The following is a 22,965-nucleotide window of genomic DNA, read 5'->3' on the forward strand; positions in this document are numbered from 1 at the left end:
TGACGGGAATTGAAGCGAGAGGAGCGAGTGTGAAGGACCACCTCTGGACTTGAATGAGACTCCCCGTGGAGAAACTTGCGGTCGACTTCCTCCACAGTGAATGATGGAAAGTGCGCTTTGCAGCTGCCTGATCTTCGCAAATTGAGTTCATAGGTCGTGACTTCCCGAAGTCGATGCTCTCGAAGGCTTTCATGCTTTCTTCCTTCCCAGTTCAAGAGCCCATGCTTTGATCCCTTGTTCCGGTTCGCAGTTTCCAGAAGAGGAGAGAGAGGGTTGTAGTCCTGAGTGGAGACGTCCCCACCACCCCCTCCTTCAGGCCTGCCTTAACAGCGGGTCGCAACTCGCCAATACTTTCGGTGCGCAAACATCACCACCATCACTCGCGAGTGATACATCTTGTCATTGGGAGCATTGCCGACAACCGTCTCATCCAGGCACAGGGCATCATCAGACAGCACCTGGCCAGACGTGTTCTCCGGGTCGTTCTTGCTACGATCATATCAATCGAACTGGGGATATATACGACCAAGCCCCGGATTATGAAGAATACAGTCTGAGACTATGTAAGATAATACCCTGTGCTTCGGTGGATACCGTTAGTGCAACAGTCTCAACTCCACCAAGATCATATGCTCCTTAATCGCTCCAACCCCTCGCCTTAAAAATGACGGGCGGGAACAACTCGCCAGTTGCTTCAAAACAACCCACCTTCATCCACCAACAAGACGACATAGCACATCAGCAACACAAACACAGGGAAACATTCGACGTCGTAGTGCTCATACAAAATGGCGAGCTTGAGCCCGTATCTGCGCCTTTTGTGGAAACCTTCATATAGAGGGTCCTACGGTCCATCGTCTTGGCCCCGATCCGATATCTCATTGGGTCATCTGCCACCATCGTCACCACCACCATCGTACTCTGCGTGCGAATATTCCCAATCACCAAAAGGTGGTGGGTGTGCTGCCCCATCTACTACCCAGCCAAGCCAGCAGGTTTCGGTTCTCTAGCTTCTTTCTCAAAATTCGGCTCTGATGGCAGGACGATCAGCCACTTCTGGGTTGTAGTAGCCCTCCGCTCTATCGCCAAGTCGAACCTGTATTATATGACCATCTTCAAGCAAGACACGATCAAGTAGTATGCACCAGATGAAGACTGACTGATCTCTCCTTGCAAGGTCCAGCGCGGAGATCTCCCGGACACTGGGACGGAAGCTAGCAATTCCCGTCCACTTTTCGGCGGGGATAGCAGCAGAAGAAACAAGACAGCGAAACAAGCCGAGTCCCCACAACTTTGGACATGCTCGACTATCGTTGCGTACCTTACGGAGTCTATGGCTTGTTCTATCCTTCAATTTGGTCAAACTGCCCCCATTATCCTGCGATTACCACCGGCTTGATAGTATTATCGCAAGAGAGTCGTGGGAGCGCTGGACCTGATAACTGATACCGTACCCCCATTTGCCCACCTTCCAACATCCCGTCCATGCAATTAACCCCTGCTCAGGACCAGAGAAAAGATAGAGATTGCGTCTTCTCGGCATAATATCCCACATCGGTTATCGTCACTTGAAAACCGTAGCTCCCAATGAGCCAGCAGCTCGTCCAAAACATCGGGCTCAATTTCTCAAAGCGGATGCATTCAGGTCCGTCCAAAGTCGAGTCTTCTTCGGGCCGCCTAGCAAAACCTGGCGCGGAAGCAATCCCTCGATTTCCCGGGCTGGTGTCTCTGCAACAAATGTTGGACCATTGGATCAATAGCTAGCAGCCACCGAGGATTGAGGCAGTTGATATTGGGGAGCGCGGGAGCGGATGCTCCTGAGACCGCCCATGGTTGCCTGTTAGTGGACGGCAGGTAATCAGCCAGTGAAGTATGCCTTATCTCTCCGGGTGAGTGACCCGATCACCATCGAGCCAGTGAATGGACTCTGGGCAAGACCCAAGATACGCTGTTTATGGAAACAAACGCAGTCTCCATTTCCCTGGTGCCGACTGTCCCCAGCTGTCCTGGATCAATGGGCTCATCCGTTTCCACAGGTCTCGCAAGTCAGACCACCTGAATGGGTCCTCGGGTCCATGTTTTGCGCAGATGAGCAGATATTATTCATTGAAACCAGTGTTGTTGGCACTGCATCGCAGTATATACACGGCTTACTCGACAGCACCAGCAGCTGCAATGGTAGGTATATCTTTGCCCAAAGACATGACGGGCCAATGCCATGCCCATAGTGGGCTCGTATCACGCCTATCAAAGACGTCGTGAAGGAAGCCGCTGTCGCACACCCATCAAATGGGTCCCGGATTCTGTCATTCAAGGCGGCAACTAAGACGGTTCGACCTGAGGCTCGTTATGAAGAGGGCTGCCAATGTCGTAATACCAAACATGGATCTATGCTCGAAACGAGGAGTAATACATGGCACATGTTGCCCCACGTCTGTTGACAGCTGTGTTGCTTCACAGTTACAGATATTTATGTCATTCTCCGCAGTCGAATGGCAGGTCCTTGAGAATACTGGCGGGGTATCGTTGGGCCGGGTTGATTCCGTACGCTCGCCAGTTCACCAGGCATATTGACCTGCACTTCTTGCACGAAAATGCTCCTCGGCCACTTTTCCACCCTGAAGCAATTCCAGACGCAAGACTTGGACAATAGACGGTACTGACTTCGGCAATTATTGCCTTCTGAGGGGGAGCCAACAAAAGTTTTGTAACCCTCACTGTCACTATTCCCGCCCTTGCTCGACTCAAGTGGAAGCTCGAGTCATGACGTGCTCTTTGGATACGGGGAGGTGCATCAGATCCTGCAACCTACCCATCCGTGAACATTCTAACCAGCTGACAATCTCCAAAGAACTTCCGACTCTGATATCAATAACTCGAAAAGAGAAGTTGAAAGCACATACCTGTTTCTGTAGCCAATATTGAATGCAGTGGTAGCAGGAGTTTCAGTGGTATACATGGAAATAAACTTTGTGGGAAGGAACGACGTCGGCAATGTGCTTGCTGATGATCACTGATCAGCACTCATCCAACAAAAAGGCCCCACCTTCCTTCCCCAAGCACAATTTACAGCCCAGATGGAGGCAGCATCATTTCAGGCATTCCCGTCTGACTTGAAGCTGGATGGGAAGGAGGCACTCAATGGATATGGAAGGTTCGAGGCAACAGTGTCCATCTCCCGCTCGTTCCCATCCTCAAAATTGAGTTCCCTCACCCCGCCATCATCCTTTCCATCCTTCACCTTGGCATCATGATCGCCAACAAAATGGATGTCGCCGTCTTCGTTTTCAATACTTCATCCAGTCCGTCCACCCCAAGCAACAACAGCCCAGATGCATATTCCCGTTGACATGACACTTTTGCTGTCAGCCAGCCAGCCCAACATCAACATTGGATGACGCCGCCTTGCAGATGAGACAGGGGCAACCGAAGCGAGACAGGATGAACCACAGCACCCACCCCATCTTGGCTCAACGGTGAAGTCAGGTTACTTACCCGGATCGTCCAGTCCTTCTCCATAGCCCTGGGGCTCCCGGTCAAGGGGTCTGCGGCGTAAGGCCAGGTACGCCTGCCACGGCATCTGGTACCTGCCTGGCCCTCAACCATCATCCATCATCCAAAGTTGAAAGGAGGCAATGTCCAAGCAAGGTACCGTGGATCCTGTGTCCCAGACCGGCTCCTTCTAGGGTGCAATCGAGGTGCAATGTGCATCCTTCAGGTACGCCTTGGTCATATCTCGCAGCGCCGCATGTCAGAGGCACAGCATCCTCAGAATGTCCTACCTGGCCGGGAGCTTGTGTGTGTAGGCTCAGCTGTGTCCTCTTTCTGGCTTTGAGTACCATAAAAGCTCTCCCCTCGTGTTTTCGAACATACCTACTATGCTTCATCCACACGTATGCTGACCTGGGGAAAACCCAACAATCCAGGTTAACCAGAGAAACCTGCCCCAACATAAAACGATAACATCATCAACCATCTCGACTTCGAAACTCGTGCGCAGGTGCCGTTTCCCTTCAATCGTTGTCTAGAACATCCTGTGTAACCGTCGCCGGCATGCGGGGAGGGAGACATCGGGCAGGTCCCCTGTGGGACTCTGCCAAGTCTCCATGGCCTGGCTGTCATGTCACTGAATCGAGATCCTGCACGGTGAACGAGCGTGGAGCTGGCGGAACACGATGCTGAGAAGGAGGTCTCTGAAAGTGACAACCATCCCCTCGGAAATGTTGTCTTCCCCTGTCTCGCACTGCTAATGGTAGGCTAGTGGCCAATGAGACGAGTACTTGTCCCACCGGGACGGATCAGAATTAATAGTCTGCTGCGAGGCTTCGCATTCCGGAATAGTCTGACCCCCTGAGGTCTTGGATGGATCGCAACTGTAGTTCCACGCAAGACGTCCAGACTCCAGACCGTTGGTGAACACTCGATGACCCACAAGAGTCAACCTCCTACCACACGGCAACTCTTTCTTTTTCGGCGGGCACTTTTGTGGTCACCTCTGCTTCATCACAGTCACAATCACACAGGACCCTCTCAAAGCCAAGTGCTTTAGACATCGTTCAAACAAAGAGGCGTTCTGATGTCTTCTCTTCATTGGGAACGTCCAGTTCTTATCCAGAACATGAACGGCACGGATCGACCTCGAATCTCCTTCTGCTCCAGGTAGGCAGTCCTTATGAAATCTCGGACTTCACCTACTCCCAAGCCATCATCATCCCGACCTCACCTAGACAAGATAATTGGACCCCGTTGGTTTCGTTACGTTGCGGCATTGCTCACACAAGCGACTTACTGACAAAGAGGGTTTCAGCTGTCAGACATGAAGTCGAATTGGGTTACACGGGAACTTCCACATCCATCAACAAAACCGCCCACCGGCACATTTGGCCATGCCTCTTTTGGATCTTTGTGCATTGCGACCACCATCATCCAGGTCGAATACGCCAAAAGGGGTCCAAATGATGACACCCCTCTTAGCCACTATTTCTCCTCTTTGATTTCCAAAACACGGTGGCTGGCGAATTTATCTTTTCCGCCAAAACAGCAGCGTGGTTTGGTGATTGGATGCTGACTTTTGCTTCCCCGACTACTGTCCTTTGGCGAAGGGTCCTCAGTCTCGACTTACTAATCAATGTATATACCTTTTGCTTGGTTGATGCCCGACTTACGGTACAGTTTCAGTAATGCTCAATACGGTCACGTCTTCTTCTGGCGAGACCTTGAAAGCCAAGATCGGGCTTAGAAATAGCTTACTCTCTTTTCTAGGGTTGAAAGAGTCAGACCCAAGACCAATTGACCAGCAGAAGGCTTCCTCATGGTAACAGCTTTACGACGCCTATTGGGTCAAGTCTTCAAGGTACGCATTAATAGTCCGTGGATGGACCATGGCTTCCCTTCCTATTGCTTGACTGGTAAACAACTGATAGTGAGCCCTGCGAGCCTGCCACTAATCTTGTGCAGCCGTTTTGAATCGGCATGACGGCAAGGATGTTTGAATGTCTGGGTCTGCCAGGGGCGTGTGTAACCTAGGGCTGCTCACCTACAGCGCGGATGCGCTACAAGTCGGGTCTTCAACCCTGTCTTAACCCCGGATTCTCATGTGGTCAGCACGGAAATGGAGAGCATTTCGCTAACAATATTCTCTCCAGGTTGACCGCATGCCTGGACTTCTCGATGGCCATTCCCTGCTCAGAACATTCATATGTCATGAAGGATGTCCCATAAATGGTCATCAGCCAATCCACCGCTTCCCCTTCTCTCGCTTCAACCTGATTTCATTGCTTTTCTTTTCTCCCGTACCCTGCCGGCGATGCGGCGGAACGAGCTTGGTCTACCGTGGCCCTTCTCTCACCGCACACAGTAAGCGCTATGTGTTGGTGGACAGTCTTCTGGCAATAATGTCTTGTTATGCGTTCTCTTATTGGCAATGAAATGATAATAATAATATGTCGGCCAATCTGAACTTTCAACCCAATCAATTGTGGTGGGATTCCTCCGGTCGTGGTAGGATTGATGGCTTCGATAGACCATCAATATCATGTCCCGCACCTCCTTTCACTTCCTCTTTATCTTTCTCAATGCGAATCAAGGAACAAGCTGGAAAGCCTGAGACTCCACAAGGTTTCATGCATGGGCTGTGAAGTTATCACATTTGCTATCGTCTTGGAACCTTTTCTTTCATCACCTCCATGGGGAGCGTTCCTATGTCAGAAAATGCTGAACATCGGGTTCGGTACCCGGAGAAGGTATCTTTTGACAGCGGGTGGCTTTGGTACAACTCTCGCCCTCAATTCTGCTTGGACGTGGATTGTAACTGGCTTTCCTCCCTCATCATCAGCTCCCTACCCTGAGACACTCACTTCATATCGCCTCTTCTTTTTAACACTGATGGCGTCCAGTAGCAGCTGTCTCATCCATGCCTACTTTGTCCTGTCTGGCTGGTAACGCACCATTGTGAAAGACCCCCGGTTGTCTGGGTTGATGAGCAAATGGGGCACCTCAATCTCGGACTACGCTGTCTCTCTTTTTGATGACCGAACCTGTCGGCATCAGTATCAGTATGTCACACAAGACATTCAATCCCGATATGCATCTTTCTCGATGAGTTCCGTGTAAACATTAGCATTCCACAAGGCGTTATCTCAAAGCACCAAGTTTCCCTCAATCCTCACACTTCACCGCAATACCCTATAACAGGACTTGTTATACTTTCGACACCGTGTTTTATGGTATCAAAAGGATCGATATAGGTATTCCATGGCGATAAGTATTCGTAGCCGTACATGAGCGTGCCGTGCTGTGCCGCACGAGTGCTTACTGCTTGGTTTACCTACTGTCTTGTCCCGATAAATTGCATTACACCGTCGTTTACCGGGTCAAGGTCGCAAGATCTACGTGTTTGGTCGAAAACAGTAAGGTGATTTAGGTGGTCAGCACGTGAGCTTACCGTTTGTTGTATAGCGTATCGAGTGAAGGTAATAACGAAATACAGACTTTGTTGAGAATTCTCCCCTGACAATCAACCTGAACCCACGGCCGGCACGAGTTGTGTCGCACAAGATAGCATCGACACATTCGTTGTCCACAGCTGAATAGCAGCCAATTCCCCATGGCATTCTGTTTTTCCTTTCATTGCTTGTCAACCCTCTGGTTTTTCAACATCCTCATGTCAACATGTGTCCAACCCATCGGCCCCAAGTAGGTACCCTTCGTCTTACCACACCATCACATCACAGTGACGATAATGACAAAGCAACACCTCAACTCACCTATCGCTTGGATAAAATATAATGCTACCACAACCCACCGCTTCCTTAACTCTCCATATTATTTACGATTCCATGCATTCCCATTTGCCTCAGCTCTTCTAATCTCAATCAGCCCACTCCAATGACATGCTTGAGCGGAGACAACTGCGCCCTCCACCCTGACATAACATCTCTCAGCAGAGAAACTCTAACGAGAAAGATAATTAGTGCTTGCCTTACGTTGTGTTGGAACTAATCCAATAATTCAGGCCAGCCGCCAAACATTTCCAACCTCACTGGCCGTATGCGATCTAGGAAGAGATTGGAGATTGATCGCCGTGTCATCAATTAGCAGTCAACGTGTTGGCTTCACTCCATCGAGATGACGGTGAGCTCCAACGAATCGCCATTATATCGACTCAGCTATACATATGGTAAGCAGATACCTCATGATCTCCAGATTACCTTACTGGAGACGAAAATCAATCGTCGAATGGACACTCGCGGGCTCCGAGCCAGACTGGCCCGAACCACAGACCAGTTCATGATCGTCATTTGTCGTCTACGTCTGCCCATCGACAATCGACAACACCACCACCACTCTTATGGTCACATTGCCGAGCACCGACTTGAGCGATTTCTAGAACCTCGCACCTCGAATCGAAGATCAAAGTCAAACTTTGAACAAATGACATATACCTTCAAAACCTACCAAATTCTCACCTACGTAATTATCTTGTGTTTGCCCAAAGCCGTTAGTCATAAATGGCCGGCTTATCTTGACGATGTTCGGTTTGAACTTCATGATCCATTTTCTGTGCACTATCAATTCATCGATCCACAAGCTACATTACCAACAATCCTACGATTTATGAGCATTAAAACACGATAGTGCGTGATCTCACCGTCCAAGCTAACTATTTGTCGGTGCCTATTACACCTTCGCCATCCATGCGTTCATTCAACACCTCTACCCACTCTACCATCTCTATCAAATATACTTTCCTTACCCTGTGTATTTTACCAGGCCCAGATGGGCAATCACCACTGCAATTTCTCAGACAGCTTTCTCACTGCCTGAGTGGAGCATCTGGAACCAACAGCCGGGCAGCGAAGCAGGTACAGTACAACCATGAACCAACAACCACAACCACAACCCCTCCACCCTTCCGCCCCCTCCGCTTCCTCCGCACCTTATACACCATAGCTGTCCCCATAGGTATTCGATCTGCCCCGGCCATAATCGGTCTCCCCATAATCATCATCCTGCCCTCATACATACTCAATCCATATCCATATCCATATCCATACATAGCTTTTGCCAACCCGTTCCAGTCCAGTCTACTATATTCTGCTTATGCCTAGAGGTACCTACCTTAATTATCCGATTCTGATCATGACGGATTAATGCTCGGTCTCCCTCGTCATCTCGCAAGTCCCTACCCCCAGCCCCCCAATACCGGACTCCATAATCCCTACGCCCTCAACATATACAATCCGAAATATGCAATATACAACGTACTCACTGTGCCGTCCATCTCCATATCCATACCCATACCCATGCCCGTCCGTCTGTGCCCCTTCCCCCTTCCCACTCAAACTTTGCCGAACTGGACTGTGTAATCTGTAAGAGGTAGGGAACCCATTTAGAGTAGAGGTACTGTGATGAATGTGATGGTGATGAAGACGGCACAGCCTGCAGGTAATCCTGATCACGAGATTTCTTGGCTCTTTAGGTTTCTCTCTTGTCTCTCTTGTCTCTCTTGTCTCTCTTGTCTCTCTTGTCTCTCTTGTCTCTCTTGTCTCTCTTGTCTCTCTTGTCTCTCTTGTCTCTCTTGTCTCTCTTGTCTCTCTTGTCTCTCCTGTCTAAGAGTACCCTTTCCGCACTTTCCACACTTTCCACCTCTATCTACCCATCTCCCCTTTCCACCCCTATCTGTCCTATCTACCTCCCCCGTCCCGTCCGCTCTGTCTGGCGCTCTGCCCAGTCCGTCCCGGGACTGGGACTGCGACTGAGACTTGCAAAGATACACAAGGATTATGGTAGACTCTAGGTTTCTGTTTCGCTGGTTTCATCGATGACTGGACTCGCCCGTGCAGTCTATGGTTCCTATGGTTCGTATGGTTCCGCTGGGGGGTTCTTCAGACGGTTCGTCGGACGGTTCGTCAGGAGAGGTTCCATCAATGATGGAATCCAGTTCAGTTCAGGTTCCCAAGTCCGATGGGGGCCGATGGAGACCGAAGCGTGGTGGCTATCTGTGGGTTTGTGGGTTACCATAGAGACTGTCTGTCCGTCCATGATCCGAACTCCGAGGTCTCTCTGAAATGTAAATCTGAATGTGAATGTGATAAGGTGGGTGAGGTGATAACAGGTTATTGGTGCTTGCTAATGTGTGTGTGGGTGTGGGTGATTTTGCCACAACACCATAACACCATTCCTCTGTTCCATCACCAGTATTATTGTGGTAACTGTGGTGTTGTAAGCTGGAATAGCGCCTACCTACCTTTACCATCAAAGACCATATTGCCTGCTATGGCAGATACTTCGAACAATGCATGCACCTGGCAGCTTCATATTTAACTGTCATCGTGATTTCAAAACCTGTCAATAGGTAAAACGTATACAGTTCGTGCATTTAACTTGTAACAGACCTTAAAAAGCTTCATGTTCGACTGTTCATGATTTCATACAGTTTGTACATACATACATATACACTTTCGCTTTCTTTTGTCCCATCCATCCATCCACCCATCCATCTTTTCATTCCAACCACCAACTCTTTCATATCCATCCTGGCTTTCGTTACCACCATTTCCAACTGCTGCTCATCATTCCATACTTTCCAACACAACACCGTAAGTAACAATCAGAAAACTTTTATATTGACCTTGATTCACTCATCACGTTGCGGCGTGCTACTCCTGCTCTTACTCCACCTCCCGACTCGACGCTGCTATGTGTTCGGAAGTGGAAAGAACGACCGGCCGCCTTCTGCCCTTAACGACGCCGATGAAGACGTCGACGCCGAAGAGTCAGAGTCTAATGACTGCTGTGATGGAGAAGCTTTTCACTCCACATCCTGGAGCAGACCAGCCTCCTTGACCAGTCCATAAAAGATCCCACGCTTCTTGATCAGCTCTTTGGGGTTGTCGAACTCGGCCACCTCACCCTTGTCGAGCACCACGACGCGGTCACTGTCAAGGATAGTGTTGATACGGTGCGCGACCGTGATAATGGTACGGTTGGCGAACAGGGGGCTACGCAGCGTCTGCTGGAGCAGGGCGTCCGTTTGCACGTCGACCGCCGCCGTGGCCTCGTCGAGAACCAAGATGTTGGACGGGGTAAGCATGGCCCGGGCCAAGGAGACCAGCTGGCGTTGACCTTGGGAAAGGTTGGATCCTGGAAGAGTGCGAATTGATTAGTCTCTCTGTCCGATGTCCTGATGTGTAGCGTTCCAATCTCGACATCTGATGCAACTGTTTGGGGGTGGAACAAAGAACGATGCAGCACTCATCCATACAACCGGGACCACTAGTGTGGTGCACTAAAACACACCGCAATCCTATTCTACACCCTGGTGGTATTGGGAGATGCAACGCCACCAAATGCTTGATAGGGTAATCCGCCGCTACCACCAAGGACTCAAAATAGAATCACCGGATATTGTGACCAGGGGTTCGCCCAAGAACATAGAATGGATCAGTGGTGTATTGGATGATGACCGGAGTATCGCTCGGCATAACCAGAAACGAATAACCACGGGAAGATTGACAAGAAGTAAAGGTAGATAGATAGGCGCCTTCATGAGTGGGTGTAGTCGGTGAAGAATGAGATGTAGAGGAACCGTGCCGAATACATGGGTACTGTGTGACTGCAACTGATGACGAAGGTGAAGATATCACAACGGTGGGGAGTACACGGAATCTCCGTTGTAAGTTGCACACTTGCGCGGGTCGATCATGCAGGGGACAGAGTGGTGGATAGGGATTGTAGATGAATGGAAAAGACAAAAAACACGAGCGGTAAGAAAAATAGCATCATGGCAGAAGCAAATGTCTAGCTCTCAGTTTTGAGGGCTTGCTTCGGAATGACGCGGGGAAGAAAAGAAAGCCCATGCCATTCCCGCCGCCGGTGACAAACATCTGGCTGGCATGCTGCACGGCCAAGTAGACAAAAGAACAGCACGAGGTGTGTCTGCAAGGCAGCTATCACCGCCATGCGACAGGATCTCATGTTACCACAAGGATGGCGGGGAGGAAGAGGCAAAGGGAAGTTGGGTCGTGCAAGGCAAGCAGCCGCAACTTTGCAACCGCCGAGATCATCGACGAGGATCGACCCACACCAACCGTGATATGTGTGTGTGATAAGACGAAGAACCTCGCATTCGAAAGCCGACAAAAGCCGACCGCGCAGGAAGGGAACACAAGGGAACACGGGCTGTGCGATAGGGAAATTTCTAAGCTTACCTCCTTCATTGATCTTGGCCTCGAGTCCACCTTCCATAGAGGCGACATGATCCTTTAGCCGAGCATGTTCTGTACCGAGCGAGTCCGGTTAGCATAATGTGCCGCAGCAGTGCCGAGCCAGATATGACAATGTACAGTACATGTTGGCCATGACTATACACACACACCAGATGGTCACCGACAAGGGAAAAGGGGAATGATAGTCACGATACGTACCCAATACGCTCCAGAGTTCCGTGTCATCATGGACATGACCGGGGTCAAGGTTGTCCCGAATCGTGCCTTCAAACAGAGCCGCATCTTGTGGAATGATGGCCAGGCGACGGCGCAGATCCAGCAAACCAATGCTCGATGTGTTGATTCCGTCAATGGTAATGTTGCCCGAGTCGGCCTCAATGATACGGAACAAGGCCAAAGTCAACGAAGACTTGCCAGCACCCGTCCGCCCAACAACGCCGATCTTCTCGTGCGACTTGATATCAAGCTTGATGTTTTTGAGGACCAGGTCAAGGCCCTCACGATAACGCGCGCTGTAGTTGTTGAACTCAACCTCGCCACGAGCGGGCCAGCTTGCAGGCGGCCTGTTGCGGTGAACAATCTCCGGGGCTTCGCTGGGAAGACGAGCATACTCGAGAACACGCTCGACCGAGACAATGTTAGTCTCCACCTCGACAGTTTGGCGGACAATCCAGTTGAGTGAGGTGGTAATCGTGAAGGCGTAAGACATGGCAAGGCCCACCCATCCTGCGCTGAGCTTGGCACCGTTGCTGACGGCAATGACAGATAAACCAGCAGCTGCGAGAATAACGATGCCACCGATAAACTCCAATCGAACAGCTAACCAACGGTTAGCGCTGATGGAGGGGAAGTATGCGCGCAGATTCGCATCCACCCGCCACTCGTTCTCGAGCTCGAATCTATCCTGTTGACGGTATGCCCGAATGGTCGAGATGCCGCCAAGGGATTCTTGGAAGTGAGCATAGATCGGACTGCGGCTCACACTGTCCAGTCTCTTCAGCTCTCGGGATGTGCGCAAGTAGTATCTCTGGATGAAGATGTACATGGCACCTAGAGGTATGATCAGACTAGCGAAGAGCGGCGTGGCAACGGAAATGAGGACAAGCGTGAACCCAGATTTGGCGAGATTGTTGAACAGCATGTTGAACGTCCGGGCGAGTACCTCGTCCACACGGTAGATGTCACTACAGGAAGGCGAAGTCAGCATATTGCATCTTACTAGCTTGAGAGCACCGCATACTGCTCGGTGCAAACCCAGCAGTCAGGTGTGACGGGCAATGAGTGGGGAAGAAGGTTGATACTTGTATCCAGCCAGATACAGCCTCGGTTCATGTCCACCTCACACTGCATAACATCCCGTACGACACCGGGAACTGAACGGGCCGGGAAAGAAGGAACACGGAGAACTCTGGCTTACCTGGAAAATCGGTTCAGAATTCGGCCGGCTGGTGTGACATCGAAAAAGGACATCGGTGACCTGAAGATAGCTGTTGCCATTCTCTCATGCAGCTTTCGGGATGCCTGATTTCGCCACGCGTGAGTATACTTACAACAGTTACTAACGTCTGACGGGGGCTTACCTCGATGGAGCAGAAGATCCAGAGAACAAGAGTTTGCAGAACAGTAAGACCTGCCGCGCCGACACCGAACAGGAAGTAGATACCGAGGTACTTGCCGACTTGGGGGTTGCCGCCGGCTTTAGTGTTCTTGTCGGACCAGCTCTTCAACCAAATGCCACCAGCTATACGAAATGTTGTGTTAGACCTACACTTGTCAAGAGAACGACGAGGGAATACAAAGAGAGTTTGGACCGAGCAGGCGCAACAAGACAAGGATGAGCCGGAGCGGTCCGCGCAGACCAGAGGTACTATGGATGGTATCTTCTACCCAGACCAACGACACACGAGAGCATTAAAATGGGGGCAGCAAGAGAAAGCATGACTTACCAATCGAGGCGGTTTGGGCAGCAACGAGAGTAAATAGGTAGAATGCAACAGCGCCAAGGTTGCTTGTCTTGGCGTATTCGCCGTAGACTGTATCAATGATCAGCATGAGATGTTATCCGAACCGCAGGAGAAAGACATAACTTACCTGACCACTTGACCTTGCCTTGCTCGGAGTGTTCTTTAGCCTGCTTTGTCTTGCTCTGCGGAGCTTCCTCGTCGCCGAGCTTGCCTCTGGGACCCCTGAAGCTTGCAGTACTGGCACGACGCAGAGTACCCATGCTTCCGGTTCTCCTCTTTCCAGCAGCCGACGAACTTCCGGGACCAGGTTTAATGGCCTGAAGTGTGGTGAGACCTTCTTGCTCTGCTTCCATTTCGTCCTTCTCCTGGCTAGATTCTGCCTCGATCACCGTGGAGGTCTCGCTGTCGCTGCCACCAGGGGAGGAACCACTCGGTGAGCTGGAACCAGAATCGTTTTGACCGGCAGACTTGATAACTTCGGAAACAAGGCCCTTCATGGCCATGAGCTGACGGTAAGTTCCCTTCTCGACAATCTCGCCGTCGCTAAGCAAGCAGATGTAATCGGACTGAACCAGGACAGGGATGGAGTTGGTGGCCAAAACTCTGGTCTTGGAGGCAAGAAGACCCTTGGGACCGAGGACATTGTTGATGATGTGACGTCCAACGTGGGAGTCAACAGCCGAAAGACAATCATCCAGCAAGTAGATGTCAGCCCTAGCGTAGACGGCTCTGGCCAAAGCCACGCGAGCCTTCTGGCCACCACTGAGAGAGATACCACGTTCTCCAACAACCGTCTCGTCTCCGTCAGGAAGCTGAGCAAAGTCGTCAATGAGAGCGCAGGCCTTAACCGTCTTGTCGTAAAACTCGGCGTCGAACCTGTAACCGAAGACAATGTTTTCCCGGACCGTAGCATTCATAATCCAAGGGTTCTGGGCAACATACGCAACATTTCCGTGAACCTCGACTTCACCCTTGATCTTCCACAGATCGCCCAGGATGCTCTGCAAGAAAGAACTCTTGCCTGCACCGACACGGCCCACGATGCAGGACAACTCACCCTTGTGTGCGCGGAAGTTAATATCGGTAAGAACAGTCTTATTCTCGTGGCGGTTCCAGGAGAAAGTACCGTCACGGATGACAACCGTCTCTTCTCCAAGCTCCTCGGGAGGAGGCTTGACGATGATAGCATCAGGCTGAATCTCCTCAGCGATGAGGTAGGAGGTAAGACGACCGACAGCGACACTAGCCTCAATGATAGACGTGATGACCATGGGAAGAACCGCAAGAGGGAAAGTAAGCAAGTTGAACAAGGCAAGACAAGGGAAGACGATGTCGGTCGTCAGAGGCCTGTCCTGGGTCCAGACAAAGACGGCAAAGGTCGAGCATGATACAAGGAAGGGGGTGGTAGACCAGGTGAAGTTGGCGACAGCCTGGCCAGCACCAATCTTGCGCAGGTTCTTGAGCTCCTGGTCGTTACGGATGTAGTTCAGCTTGTTCATGAAGGCCGTGCCCCATGCATACAACTTGATGCTCTTCATATTGTTGACAATCTCAGCAATGAGACGGCTTCTGGCGTCCTTGTTCTTCATCTGCTGCTTTTGTAGGTTCTTCATGAACTTTGCGATCATGCCGTTGATGGGAATCATGATGATCATAACTCCAATACCAGCAAGCATGGACCATCCAACAAGCTGGTAAAGGGAAAGCATGCAGAGGGTGATCTGAAACGGGGCAGACCACGCCTGCTGGGCGAATTGGGTCAAGTCCTGGAGACGCTGAGCATCGACAGCCATGTAGTTGACGATGTCTCCGGTCGACTTGCTGGCACGGCCTTCGTTCGACAGCTTGAGCGCCTTTCTATAGATGGACGAAGTCAATCCACCCTTGATCCTCATGCCAGTCTCAAAAGCGAGCTGGAAGTACTGGTGGATCATGGTGGTCTGGAAAGTGGCAACTGCAAACATGGCGAGGGAGATGGCAATACCCTTGATCACGGGTTGGTGCTCCTGTCCATCACGGTAAGAGTCAATAAAGCTGATCAGGAACCTAAGAAGCTGGGGCTGCGCGAAAGCCGAAAGATCGTTTCCAATCTTGAAGACGGCAGCAAGGATGTAGGGACCGCCGTAAGCACGGAAAAGGGCGAGCCACAGGGAGGGCTTCTTCCTGTTGTTCAACTCATGGTCCCATGCCTTGGCAAACGCTCCACCTGTAGCCTTGGTCGTATCGCTCTTTGCCAGTCCCCAAAGATCCTCCTCGGTCAGGTATTGGGCGTAGCCATGCTTCATCAAGGGAGTCATCCACGAGAAAGTCAGTCTGGAGAAGACGGTCGCATAGTCCACCGGGCATTCTGGCTCGTCGATCAGGGCCTCATATGTAGTATCCTTCTTGGGCCACAACCACTCGAAACCGAACTCGGCCACGGAGAGACCGAAGCCGATGCAGTAGGTGATGAAGTAGGCCTCGTTCTTGACGTAGATTTGCTGAGAAATGAGGGACCTGAGCTTGACTGCAAGGGCGATGAGGAGGAACAGCCAGTAGAAGAGGACGACGCCGTTGGCATTGCGGAGGCGCGAGTGCTCGAGCCACTGGATGGCGAAGATGACGAAGAGCGAGAAAATGGTTCCGGCGGTGGTCCAAATTCTGAAATCGCCATACCAGATCTTGGGGTAGCTGACGATCTGAATCGCCAGCTGGACGGCAACATCGGTAATAATGAAACCTAGGAGTACCTTTTCCGACGAATGTTAGACATGTGTCGGGCTTGCTGTCTTGCTTGACAGTTTGCAACGTACCTGCTTCAACCAGAAATGCCAGTCCTTGGCCACTGGAGTTGGTGTCTTCCTCTTTGCTAACCACCATACCGCGGCAGATCCGGCAACCAGACCAAAGGCCGCAACCGAAGCCACCCACACGTCGATAAAGCACGGCGTGAAGTCATATCGAAAGGGACTCATGGGTCCCCATCCCTCCTCGTTACCGCATAGCGGCTGTTTGAAATCCGTGGACGCCGCAAGATAACCACTACCCATGTCGAAAATGGAAGGGCGATAACCGGTGATCGAGCCGCTCCCATGGAAAAGAACACTCTGCGAGGCGAAGCCGTCGTCGCCTATATATTCGAGCCCCATTGGCGCAACTATACCCTCGTGGGAAAGTCCAAACGCGTCATAGCACGGGGGAAAGGTTGTAGGTTTTGCAGGTTCTTTGCGCTCGACAAGATGCGAATTGGAAGTTGAAAGTTATGCGGCGAGGTGTGTAAGTCGCGGTTCGGTTCTCGTCGGTTGTCACACGCTGAAAGACCTTTCAAGTTGTCCAAACGGAGTCACAGTCGCCGTGGATATGGTATATAACACGATGCTCGTCAAGGTCTGTATGTAGAGGTAGGTGTACCGGTAGTGTGTAGTTCTGCCGGCCGTGCGTCGTCTCTCCAAGTGCGGCGGCGACTTGCTCGGTAATCAAGAGAGGAACCCTTGAGAAAAAAAGATAAGATGGAAAAGGAAGAAGTTGTCGTCTGTCGGATCGAAGGCAACAGCAATCCGTCTGAAGCTCGGCTGTTTACACTAGGTGCCTCCGCTAGGCAGAACAGACAACAGATGGCCGAGAAGATGCAGAGATTCGGAGTCGGAAAGAAAAGAGAAAGAGAAAGCCTTGCACCTTCCGCAGTTCGTGACTTCAGTTTTCGCTTTCCTTTGGCTGCTGCTTGCCTGCTGGCTCGTCTCGCTGGATGCAGCTTTCTCTGGCGCATGTCACAGCAGGAATTGGCCCAATGGCGACTATCCAATGCACTCATAGCGCGGTACCCGGATAGCTGACAAATCCGCAGCATCCGTAGCGGAAGCAGGTGGCCGGTCCCATGTCCTTTTCTAACGGCCGTCGCTGGCATCCCTGCTGATCCCCACCCGAAAGTCGGAGCTGTGCCCCACCAATGACCTCTTTGCCGCTTGCCGTCCACTTACAGGCTTCCACAGCGTTCCCACGTTGCAAAGCCGCCCACTGTTTCGAACGCGCTAGCGGACCAGAGTCGTGACGACAGCAACCTCGATATGTCAGGGCACGAAGCACGATTCTTCGTCTGATACGCCTTTTTGAAATGTTTGATTTGGATGGAATCACGATACCGGCGGTGAGGGTGATCAAATCGACACGTAAGCTTTACCTAGGTAGAAGTCGGAAGACGTGTTCATTGATATCCGATTACCTGGGGTTTTGAAACCCACAAACAGACAGCCGAAGTTGACGAAACTTCCCTTTATCGGGACGTCCCGCTCACGGACGGCAATGGAACCCGGCGTCCATCATCCGCTGCAAGGTGTACCTGAAGGTGAACGCTTGGCCTGGGGGAGGAGGATGACTACTCATAAAATCACCAAGATACCACGCTAGGTGCGTTGGCAAGTTGTCACGATACTGATGGATGGTCCAGACTCTGTTCACACAAAAGATGAAAGCGGTGAGAATGTCTGCGATAGCATGAAGCATCGGGTATGCTCAGATGACTGGGTCTGGTGATTACCTGTTAGAAGCAAAGTCACCATGCAACAGCAAGTCTCAGAAAGAAGCCATGTCTATATATGTTCCGTCCCCTCGACCATGATTCGGTAGACTTGATACATCATGGATCGTTTCCAGTCTCTCTGAGAGAATATGGGGCACACATTGGACAACTGCAACATCATCTGAAGAAGCCATCATATCGTGAACTGCGTGATCCGAACTGAAGCTCTTACACCCACATTCTCATATGGACTTCGTCTCACTGCCCCGCAAATAGGGCTCGAGTGTAACACCAACAACTGAAGGGCAGCACAACAGAGCCATGACGTTGAACCCTAAAAGCGACCAGCTGAAACTCCGAGCGGTCCTCCTTCGTTATACTTGATCGTTCGTCTTCCACGAAGGAATGGAAGCGAGACGGAATTCGAACACACCTCGAGATTTACTTTCTCTAGACGCCTACCCTCCACTTTTCATTACCCAACTGCTCCCCGCCCCGCCCCGCCCCGCCATCCCGCCTTTCATCCCCCCCCCCCCCCCCCCCCCCCCCCCCCCCGGGGTGCCGACCTACCTACATTCATACACCACATTACATTATACAGTACATTACCTTACCTAAACAGAGAGCTTCCTAGTTCTTCATACTACCGTGACAGCTTCCCATGGTACCTGTACCCAAAATCGAGCTTTTATTACCTCCACCTCGATACCTCGATATCTTACTCTTGTCTCATCTGATGCCTCCACGAACGACCAACGCCCCTCAAATCTCCCAAAACACCACCATCCTCCTTTTCCTCGTCCTCCTCATCGCCTTCTTTCCCGGCAGTTTCCATTACCTGTGGACTGCTCCACTCAAACTTTTGGTTTTGCCTTTTTCTCTCCTATCCTCCCTCTTAGCTCCATCGAACACGACGTCATCGCCCGAGAGTCAGCAGCAGCTTCCATATTGCCAGCAGCAACTACAATCAACAATGTCGTGGTCGCAAAAGACTTTCTCACTGCCCGCTCAATCCCGCGGATCTTACCTCATCACGGACATTGTCTTGAACGAAGTCCCCGAGATCAAGCAGTATAAAGTGGGCTTGCTGAATTTGTTCATCCAGCACACGAGCTGTGCGTTGAGTTTGAATGAGAACTGGGATCCGGTGCGTACCTACACTACTGATTGATGTTTTTTTTTTTGATGATTTTTAAGCTATAGCTCAGCTCAGCTCAGCTCATACACGCTGGCTGTATAAAGCTGGTAGCTACGTTAGAGTTCGCAGAAGAAAAAAGGCATCCCATACTTACACCTTCTGGGTCTAACTTTCTGTGTGTTGTCATCGTCATATAGGATGTGAGGCTGGACATGAGCGACGCCCTCGACCGCATCGTGCCCGAGGCCACGGACAAGAACCCCGATCTGTACCGCCACAGCGACGAAGGGCCGGACGATCTACCAGCCCATGTGAAAAGTTCATTGATTGGCACCAGTGTGACGATTCCCATCAAGAACGGGAAGCTGGTATGTCTACCTTACTCCGTGTTCACGCCTGATCCGGATATAGTTCTGAAGAAAACTTAAAAAGTACTGACAAAAAATGTACACCCATATAGGCCACTGGCACATGGCAAGGCATCTGGTATCTCGAGTTCCGCGCTCACAAGCACAGGCGCAACATAGTAGCCACCATTCAGGGAGAAAAGGAAAAGCAGTAGTATGTGAGGATGTGATAACACCAAAAAAAAAGATGATTGAGCTTCGTCTTCTTTAGAACCTGGTATTGATACCAAGGAGCAAAAGGAGTTCTCTCTGTTTGTTCTGACAGAACGCTTTATCCCAACCCAGTTCTCAATCAGCCAGTGTTGTTGCCTAACCTCACTCCTTCGTCCATCTCTAGTAGTCGCCTTTGACCCATTTGTCCTTTCTCAGTATATTCCGCCGTCTCTTCAGTATAATCAGAACAATGGAGGAACGAAAACATGCTCCTGGTTGTGCAGACATGGCTGCTCTGCTCCTCCTGTAGTCTATACACTTGTATCCTTAATTCCTCACAATTATCCTTAGTACGGACGTGAACCAAGTAACTTGTAATTTGAGCGATGCCGTGACAGCCAATTGTCCTCTCTTTCCGTCTTAATAATGTTGATGGTCTTTGTTGTGGCTTGCACAAGCCTTGTCTTCGCCTTCGCCTCATCCATGTGTTATTTCAAAAGAAAGAAACGGACATACTCTAAAGACCGTTGCCTTCTTCCGTCTTCATGTCCACATCGTCGCCGCTCGCCAGGATCTTGGTCTTGGGCACGTAGCCGTCTCCATCACCGGGAGTGACAGCCACCACCTCGCCGTTCTCGTCGACGAACTCAAAGTTGTAGCGGCTAAGCAGATGGGGAATGGCGGAAAGCTGCGGGCCGTATCTGGCTGTGTTATCGTAGAGCTCGAAAAGGGGGACGGCTAGGAGCTTCATGTTCTTTGGCACGCTGAGGACCTCTGTAGTTAAAGAAAAGCGGGAGGTTAGCACGCGTCTGTTGCACAACAGAAGAAAGTGACCAAGGGCAATAAATTTTAGAAAATGGCGGGCGAACATACTTGACTTGGGTAACTGAATAAAGTAAAGCTTCTTGCACTCCTTCGGCCTCGTCACATGGGCCGGCACAAAGGGGTACATGAACGTCTCAAAGTTGGGCCTCCACCACTGCGCGAGGCAGTCGCCCACCTGCCAGTCGCCCGCCTTCTCGCCTTCGCCGAGGCTGCCCACGGGCGCCAGCCGCTCGTCCAGCCGCTGCTTGAACCCCTCAATCTCGTCGTCCTCCGGCCTGAGATAGTCACCCGGTAACTTAAAGAAGGCGTTGGCGATCTGCAGCATCAGAATGTGCGGGTGGTTGTGCTCGTGGCACACCAGGATGCCCTCGCACGTGCGCCGCATCCCGTGCGCGCTGTAGTGCTCCTCGAGCCGCTTCAGGCGCGCCAGCACCGAGGGGTCCTCTTCCGGTTGCGTCTCTTTGACGCCAAATGTGTAGTTCGATAGCGGGTAGAGGCGGATCTTCTCGGGCTGGTTGCCGTTGAAGGGCAGGGGGATGGTCGGTGGCACCGAGCTCTGAAGAGCGTTGGGGGTTATCGTGGACATTTTCGTCGGGTCGTCGCGTTTTCTGTTGCGATGCGAATGGGTTCTTGTTTGGAAAAGGGTGGTGGTTGGTTCGGAAGAAGAAACCGAATGGTAGAGACAGGATCCCCAAAGGTTTCCGATGAAACGGAGTCTGGGCTTTATCTAGTTACGGAGCTATAGAATTGACCTTCCGGTAGATGTGATGTGATTTGGCGTCGCAGATATGTGCTCGAGGTCATGGAACGGTCGAGTTGGGAAGGAGGCAGCAGAGAAAGAAAGCGGTAACTCGGTGTTGTTGGGTGTTTGGTACTGTAATGTGCAGTGCAGTCATGAGTTTCCCTTGGGAATTTGGGGGACGACGCCGCGGCAGCAGTTGGCGCGACTGACAATCCAGACTCGAGCCAGATTAGGAAGGCGGTCAAGTCCTAAGCTCTGAAAACTGTGGGTCATAATTCTGTGGTGGAGCGAGCCAGGCACCTTCCTGGGCACTTGAGCTGCATTCAACTCCTCCAACGTCGACACATATTGGGTCACTCACGAACAGATTCAGCAAGTTAAGGTAAAGGCCTACCGCCATGATATCAAACTTTGTTTCCTTCGAGGCCGAAATGGCGACAACAGTATTTCTTTCCCTAGAAGAGGCCTTAGCTTCAAACCTTATTTCTTCTCGTTGTTTAGGCACCCAGTCCGACCAGACCAGACAAGACAGCAAACGTCTCACAGTCTACTATCGGCGCCAGTATAGGAAGACCGACGCCGCTCCCCTTTCTTTGCCCCGATATTTATGACGCAGAGAATGTTTTCTACAGAATCATTCCTGGTGATATGCCAAACTTTTGCAGGCTGAGGGGCCTGTCCCACCGAGGTTATCGTGTCTCTAGGTCTAGGGTAGAGGCAGGAGTCCTTCTGGAGATTGTTCGTGAAGACGCTGTCAAGGTGTTTATACACATCTCACTCCTTTCGATGAGCTGCTTTATTTCTCTGATAACCTTTGAGGTTACATAGTTCTCCTCAATTTCTTTGGACTTACCTAGGTCTGCTACTAGCATCCTTCTCATGACTGCCCCATAATCCCATTTCCTCCCGCCTGAATGCTTTGATACATAGCTCAGCATCTTGGAGAACCGGCTAGGATGCACACTGGCCATAGAAGGGATTTCCCAGGTTTGTCCTTTGTAGTCCATCGTCTTGGGTATCTGTTGTTTTCGTATTCTAGGCTAACCAGGCCTTTCAGATGTTTGGAGGTAGTGAGCGACTAGCAAGACCAAACGCCATCTCACTCCATAATCCACTCCATAATCTGTTCTCACCAGTTTGCTCTGCGCTAGGGACATGCAGAAGCTCTTTCATTGTGAACAACGAGAGTTGTGTGGCAGATTCTCGCGGCGATTCGTCTGAGCGTACCCGTGAACAAACGCTTCCTCTTCAAACGAAGGACCTTCTAACTTACTGTTGCCCTCTCGTTTGTTTGCTCCTGAACCCCTCTCCCTCCCGCTTCCTGACACCATATCAGCCGGCACCTCTGCCTCTTGGAGAGTTGTCACCAGTCAATTAAACATTAGCCACATTCACACTTTCGTTCTGCACTATTGGGTACCCAAACACGGGTTGTCTTCACCACCATAGCAACAACACGATCCATCAAAGTATGAGATATCGTGCTCCTATCATGATACGAATTTGTCCACT

General features: G+C 51.0%; 4 protein-coding genes across 4 annotated transcripts; 2 read left to right on the forward strand and 2 right to left on the reverse strand.

Moving 5' to 3' along the window:
* Positions 1-4,816: 4,816 nt before the first annotated feature.
* SMAC4_13623 (uncharacterized protein) lies at positions 4,817-5,068 on the forward strand (the record flags this gene model as incomplete). Its single annotated transcript, XM_066091510.1, has 1 exon — positions 4,817-5,068. One exon carries the CDS (start codon positions 4,817-4,819, stop codon positions 5,066-5,068), a length of 252 nt encoding a protein of 83 aa, XP_065946798.1.
* A 6,233-nt stretch (positions 5,069-11,301) lies between these two features.
* SMAC4_01966 (uncharacterized protein) lies at positions 11,302-17,409 on the reverse strand (the record flags this gene model as incomplete). Its single annotated transcript, XM_066089683.1, has 7 exons — positions 16,486-17,409; positions 13,821-16,422; positions 13,676-13,762; positions 13,310-13,470; positions 13,147-13,250; positions 11,928-12,913; positions 11,302-11,780 (listed from the first exon to the last, which is right to left on the reverse strand). Exons 1-7 carry the CDS (start codon positions 16,819-16,821, stop codon positions 11,302-11,304), a joined length of 4,755 nt encoding a protein of 1,584 aa, XP_065946799.1. The 5' UTR covers positions 16,822-17,409.
* A 1,515-nt stretch (positions 17,410-18,924) lies between these two features.
* SMAC4_01967 (uncharacterized protein) lies at positions 18,925-19,895 on the forward strand (the record flags this gene model as incomplete). The annotated part of the gene is made up of 3 exons (XM_003348898.2): positions 18,925-19,335; positions 19,524-19,694; positions 19,787-19,895. The coding sequence occupies 3 exons, from the start codon at positions 18,925-18,927 to the stop codon at positions 19,886-19,888; spliced, it is 684 nt and encodes a 227-aa protein (XP_003348946.2). The 3' UTR covers positions 19,889-19,895.
* Positions 19,896-20,403: 508 nt separating this feature from the next.
* Positions 20,404-21,297, reverse strand: SMAC4_01968 (uncharacterized protein; the record flags this gene model as incomplete). Its single annotated transcript, XM_003348899.1, has 2 exons — positions 20,404-20,660; positions 20,760-21,297. The coding sequence occupies 2 exons, from the start codon at positions 21,295-21,297 to the stop codon at positions 20,404-20,406; spliced, it is 795 nt and encodes a 264-aa protein (XP_003348947.1).
* Between the last annotated feature and the right edge of the window lie 1,668 nt (positions 21,298-22,965).

The sequence above is a fragment of the Sordaria macrospora genome, chromosome 4, assembly GCF_033870435.1.
Source record: "Sordaria macrospora chromosome 4, complete sequence".
Lineage (NCBI taxonomy): Eukaryota > Fungi > Ascomycota > Sordariomycetes > Sordariales > Sordariaceae > Sordaria > Sordaria macrospora.